This window comes from Heptranchias perlo, chromosome 5 (assembly GCF_035084215.1).
Source record: "Heptranchias perlo isolate sHepPer1 chromosome 5, sHepPer1.hap1, whole genome shotgun sequence".
In the NCBI taxonomy this organism is placed as follows: Eukaryota; Metazoa; Chordata; class Chondrichthyes; order Hexanchiformes; family Hexanchidae; genus Heptranchias; species Heptranchias perlo.
In genome coordinates, this window is record NC_090329.1 from 69,004,285 (window position 1) to 69,010,636 (window position 6,352).

The 6,352-nt window shown below is 39.3% G+C and overlaps 1 protein-coding gene across 7 annotated transcripts in view; it reads right to left on the reverse strand.

Annotated features, from left to right (window-relative positions):
* The window catches only part of lama2 (laminin, alpha 2), a 378,441-nt gene extending 373,458 nt beyond the window's left edge, over positions 1-4,983 (reverse strand). For 4 of the 7 annotated variants that reach the window (XM_067984565.1, XM_067984562.1, XM_067984564.1 and 1 more), the window contains exon 1: positions 4,861-4,982. In XM_067984565.1, the coding sequence (XP_067840666.1) occupies positions 4,861-4,936 (76 nt within the window). In that variant the 5' untranslated portion in view covers positions 4,937-4,982. Of the gene's footprint in view, positions 1-4,860 lie in introns of all 7 variants that reach the window. The other 3 variants (XM_067984560.1, XM_067984559.1, XM_067984558.1) reach the window with 1 other exon arrangement.
* Positions 4,984-6,352: the final 1,369 nt, after the last annotated feature.

The window sequence follows — 6,352 nt, forward strand, 5'->3', positions numbered from 1 at the left end:
GGTTAAACTGACTGGCCTATGGTTGCTAGGTTTATCCTTACACCCTTTTTTGAACAAGGGTGTAACATTTGCAATTCTCCAGTCCTCTGGCACCACTCTCATATCTACGGACGTTTGGAAGATTATAGCCTGTACCTCCGCAATTTCCACCCTTCCCTCAGCAACCTAGGGTGCACCCCATCCGGACCAGGTGACTTATTTACTTTAAGCATAGCTAGCCTTTCAAATACGTCCTCTATCAATTTTTAGCCCATTCAGCATCTCAACTATATCTTCCTTGACTGAGACTCTGGCAGCATCTTCTTCCTTGGTAAAGGCAAACACAAAGTACTCATTTAGTACCTCGGCCATCCCCTCTGCCTCCATGAGTAGATCTCTTTAATGGTCCCTATACGGCCTCATCCCTCTTCTTACTACTGTTTACTGTTTACATGTCTGTAGAAAACTTTTGGATTCCCTTTTATGTTGGCCGCCAATCTATTCTCAAACTCTCTCTTTGCCCCTCTTATTTCCTTTCTCACGTCCTCTCTGAACTTTCTATATTCTGTCTGGTTCTCAACTTGATATCTGTCATACGCCCCTTTTTCCATTTCATCTTACTCACTATCTTTTTTGTCATCCAGGGAGCTCTAGCTTTGGTTGCTCTACCTTTCTGCCTCGTGGGAATTTGCCTAGACTGTACCCGAACCATCTCCTCTTTAAAGGCCACCCACTGTTCAATTACAGTTTTGCCTGCCAATCTTTGATTCCCAGGCCAGATCTGTTATCGTCCCTTTGAAATTGGCCTCCTCCGACTGAGTATTTTTAATTTAGAGTGGCCCATGTCATTTTCCAAAGCTATTCTAAACCTTATGATAATATGATCGCTGCTCCCTAAATGCTCCCCCACTGACAATTGCTCCACTTGGCCCACCTCATTGTTAGAACCAAGTCCAGCAATGTCTATTTTAACCTATGTTTTATTGCTGTACCATAAGACTTTTAAATGCCTACATTACAACTACATTTCACCAATTCCTTTGAAATAATCCTAACCATGCTACCAGCTCATTTGCCCTGTCATTTATTTTAGGGTAAAAACTCAAATACTTCACAATCACAACCCTTAAAATGGACAGTTTGTTATTCCTCACCTGTAAGTTTATATGGTGAAATTCCAGCAACCTGCGCCACTCGAACAGGTTTACTTTTATTGGGCAACCCCATCCCCGGTGCACAAAAGTTGCCATTATAAAACAGATGCCAATCTCAGACTGGCATCATATGGGATAATGCACAGTTACAGATACAAATTATATTGATGGTTGTACTTTGCTGCATCTTGCACTGAACACAATGACAATGACAAAGAAACATTGTGTACGTATGTTTCCATGCATGCACAGAGCTCTGCATTCAGGAAGCTTGCTTTTAACGCTATTGGATAAGGAGCAGGAGCGGGCACTTTCGCCCAATATTAAAAGGATTGCAAAATAAGTTTTAAAAGTTCCCAGGCGGTCCAATGGACATATCTAAAATTACAAGGAATTCTACTACACCCAGTGCAAAAGCCCCTCACAGCAGTCTCATATCTCCTGACTTCGGTATACGCGGAATTCAAATCACTGGCCTGACTTCCAAATCATAGTGCCATTCTCGTATCAACACGCATCCAAAACTGATTTAAAACAAATTTATTGAATTCAATTTCACAACTTGCCGTGGTGGGATTGAACTCTCAACCTAGTCTATCACCATAACCACTACATAATGATGAAAGACAAGAGGAACATGGGCTTTTCAGTCTATAAATACATCCTAGAGGTGATCTTATAGAGGTACACAAGACTTTGTAAAAATGCAGACAAAGTTGACGCAGAGTAACACTTTTAAATTGAACTGTGGGAGTAGAACTAGGAGGCATAGGTTTGAGCTAGTAATAAGTAATTTTAGGAAGTCTTCTTCACACAAACAGCAATCCACATGTGGAATAAACTACCAGATAATGAGTAGTGGAGGCAAAAGCCCTGGAATCATTTATGAAACAACTGGATGTTACAATGGGGAATGTTAGGATCTCTCTGAATGAATGAATTAAGATGAGCCTAATGGCCTTCCTCATCAGTAATTATGTTGTGAAACTTAATGTTACTTAAATTCAGCTCCACGAACTCGAAAGATGGTTTCATACCCCTGGCTTCAGTGCACTTAAAAGTCAGGTCATTGACCAGCCTGACAAGTTGTACTGATGGTCTTGTACTGGTGGACTTTTGATTGACTCAAAAAAAGTCGTGTAACAGTGCCATATAACAGTTTTGTGAAACTTTAGTGGAACTTAATTTCAGTTCAACTAACCCCCTATGCACAACAGGCATGTGTGTATTTGCACATACTCCTGCAATCGCTCACTGTCTCTCCAAACTCCAACACTGTTCTCAGATTCCTGTTCAGGAGATACATATGCTCAGATTCTCACACTTCTCAAATCTCACAAGGGCTTAAAGTATTTGTTTACTGGCCAAATTTCTGAAAGTTACCCATTTAACATATACAAATATAACTCGTTGCATCTGTATTCACACATAAGGAATTTTCTTTAAGTTGTGTGTGTGCATATATATTTGAGGTCATTTAAATTGCAAGGAGGGGCACACCTTATAAAAATGTCCTCAGCCAAGCTGCAGAAATATCAAAGCATTAATAAAACAGTAAATCATTTTATTTCAAATCTCCCTATGTTCATAATATAATACTTAAATTTTACGATAATTAAGATTGTAATGGAATAAATATATTTAATATTACTACATAATGAACATATACAGAGAGGTTAAGAGGGGACTGTCATGCGTGTATTTCATATAGTAATGTTCACTTACGATATTTAAGACATTTTACTATATTCTTCTGTAAACAGCATCATAAAATGTATTTGTATCTGTCTTTGATTTTAGACCTTAGGTTCAAATATAAATGTTATGCACATTTGAAATAAAACTTATGTACAATCTTAAACCACTAATATGTTGTAAATTCTTGCAAAGAAAGAAAACAGTGCAAAGACTGCAGTCAAAATTATTAAAACAAAAACAAAATACTGCAGATGCTGGAAATCTGAAATAAAAACAAAAAAATGCTGGAAGCACACAGCAGGTTATGGATCTGAAATATTAACTCTGTTTCTCGTGCCACAGATACTGTTTAATTCACGGCCACTTCTCTTCTAGGAATGCCCACCTTGAAGACATTCTGCTCTTCTCTCCGACCAACTTGCTGAGTATTTCCAGCATTTTCTGTTTTTGTGTCAAAATTATTAAATTGTTTTTTTTAAAACTCATTCTCAGGGTGTGGTCATCGCTGGCAAGGCTGGCATTTATTGCCCTGAGAAGGTGGTGGGTTATCTTTTTGAAATGCTGCAGTCCGTGTGGATTCTTTGTAGCAGCTTGATAGAAACGATTGGCTTGTAAGGCCTTTTCAGAGGGCAGTTAAGAGTGAACCATGTTAGTCTGGGACTGGAGTCACATATAGGCCAGGCCAGGACAGCAGGGCATTAGTGAACCAGTTGGGTTTTTATGACAATCCGACAGCTTCGTAGTCATGGTTACTGATACCAACATATTTTTTTTTAATTTCTCAAGTTGCCATAGTGGGATTTAAACTCACATTCTCTGGATTATTAGTCCACGCGTCTGGTTTACTCGTCCAGTAACATAACCACTACCCGACCGTACCCGCTAAAACTAATGAACAAAAATAACTTCCCTAGAGAAAGATATGGCAAACACTGCAATCTTAAAATACTTCGCTTTTTCTTTATCAATTCTACCCAATTTGATCTCTCCAATGTTTTTCCCTGGCCCAAAAGTAAATCAAACAAAACTCTAGAATATTTTACATGCCAAGGTATACTCCTGACCTGTTACTTCCTAAACTAACTTTTCCATAGTTGCAAGAACTATCTTCAACGGTTATTTATAAATTTAGTACTACTACTTTTGTTGTTCTATAGATTTGTTTGTAATGCTGTTCCATGAAAATCTCCATTAATTTTCAACGAAATTTTATCAATTCTGCGACAATAAAGAGGTGAAATACTCAACATAAATTAAACTTTCAATTGTTCAGAATGCCACAACGTATTGCGTGCATGACATTCCACAGAAGTGTGTACATCTTTAAAACGTGTATGGTATTTTTTTTAAAACTACAGAATTCACTACTGATTGAGCACCGCAGTTTCCTGCAAGTTCGCAATCAAGCAGGTCCATCTGTCAATAAAGTGTTGTAATGTTAGTGTTTCACTCCCGAGATCAAAAGGGAGTGGAGAACAACAAGCAATAAACTTTTACAAGAGAAAGTCAGTATGCTCAAATTCAGCGACTGAGCACAAAAACAAACTTCACAATTCTCATATATTCTATCAGAAACAAAACAGATAAATAAACGCGCAACACAATTTGTTTAGAAAACTTTATCTTCAATATCCCTACAATGTGTATTCTTTTAATTGCAATGCACACCATATTGATAAATCCTCAAGAACTCAGTTATATTCAAGTCTAGAAATTGCCATTAATGTATTAGCATACATTTCGATTCTAACTCGAATATAACCGTATTACATTCACAGTGCATTACTACAGCCCCTTGGTCATTATGATTACCTCCAATGTTATGGCTTTAAGTATGTATTCTCCACAAAGTTAGACTTAAAAACAATTATGCGCAAACTATAACATTTCCCTGACTGTAATGTAACATACAACACTCCAACATTTCTGAAGTTGGTACAACTACAAATTTTAAAGGTTTGATGATGCAACTGATAATTGAGTGATTAGCAGTAACTGTTCACTAATATAATTGTCACCTTTCACTTACCTCTCGGCTGACTGCGGCTGCATTGCCAACATGACAGTGCAGTGACCGCAAACACGAGTAAACTAGAAGTTTTCATTTTGTTGCTGTTTTGTGCTTTTCTTACTTCATTGCCAGAGCTTTTGCTCACTTCAACTGCAAACTTTCTTCTCTGTGTCTGCACTAGGTTGAGTGACGCTGTTCTCCAGGTCCCGCATCGGACAGGCTGACAGGGAGCGCGAGCGCCGCCTTGCGCCCGAGGCCGGGGTTGAGCGGCAAAGGCCTTTGGGAATGCCCGCCAAGTTTGAACTCCACTGTCCACAGTCCACACTGGACTCACACGCTGAAGAAGCTTGGACACCTGATAATACAGCCATGGGGCCACATGGATCAAATTAATTTGTACTTTTTATTGGTTGAATTTCCTGTTTCCATTGTTTTTTTTGTGCCGAATTTCGTGCTTTTCTTTTAGAGAGTTTTGATTTTCACTAATTTCTCAATTGTTGGTGCACTACAGGAACTGGGAGGGGTGGTTGCGACATGTGGGGGCGCAGGGAACAGCGGTTGTGGAATTTGGACGCACTGGGAAGGGGACTGGTCGTGAAGTGCAGAATTGTGGGTGTACTGAGCGTGGGGGAATGATCCTAGTATACTGCAATGTTGGAAGTTTGTGCTTGGTTGATAGCAACACTGGGATGGCAGTGGTTGAGTTTAGCAGTATTGTGGAGGGGAGGTACAGGGTGTTGGAGTATTGAAGGGACATGTTGTGCCACTGAGATATGCACAATAATCAAGGTATTCTTGGCATGTTTGCAATGGGGAGAAGACATTGATGCTTAATGTAGGGATGTAGGATCAGTGAGGGGCAGCAGGAAGAAGGGGGAAGGTATGGGTGCTCAGGGCAGAGAGGTACAGTTACAAGAGGAGGCGGTGACAGATGTCTGGTTGCAGCAAGGGAGATTAACAGCAGCTGGCAAGTGGGATTTCTTAAAATACTTTGACTGAGCAAACCTATATTATATAAAATAATTACTCCTGATTTTCATAAGGGGCAATGGCAGTTTTTCTTTAAAAGCAGAAAATTAATTAAAACATTTTTCTCCCAGTAATAGATCATCTGCTGCTACTGGGAGAAAGAAGTTTTAAAGCACAAAGAAGTATAATTAATTCCCAAAAATGACAATCAACAATAAAATTAAGAACCGTTTCCTTTGGGGGGGAAAAGTGCAATGCATGTGTTTATTTCAGGTTCCAAAATACTGGAAAATGCACCAAAGTTTTAAAAGTCAAAACTTGGGGCATGTGCCCAGACCCCCAAGAAAACAATGAATACATTTTACAAGCCCCCCCACCGCCTCCAGCAGGGCTTGACATGCAGCCACACATATCAGGAAATTAATTGAAATAATTTGAGGGAAAATCGCACCCATAATTTTGTGATATATGCTGGCTGTGTGCTAGACCCCACGAGTGGCACAAAATTTACGCTTAAACCTTCAACACTTGTATTCGCTTT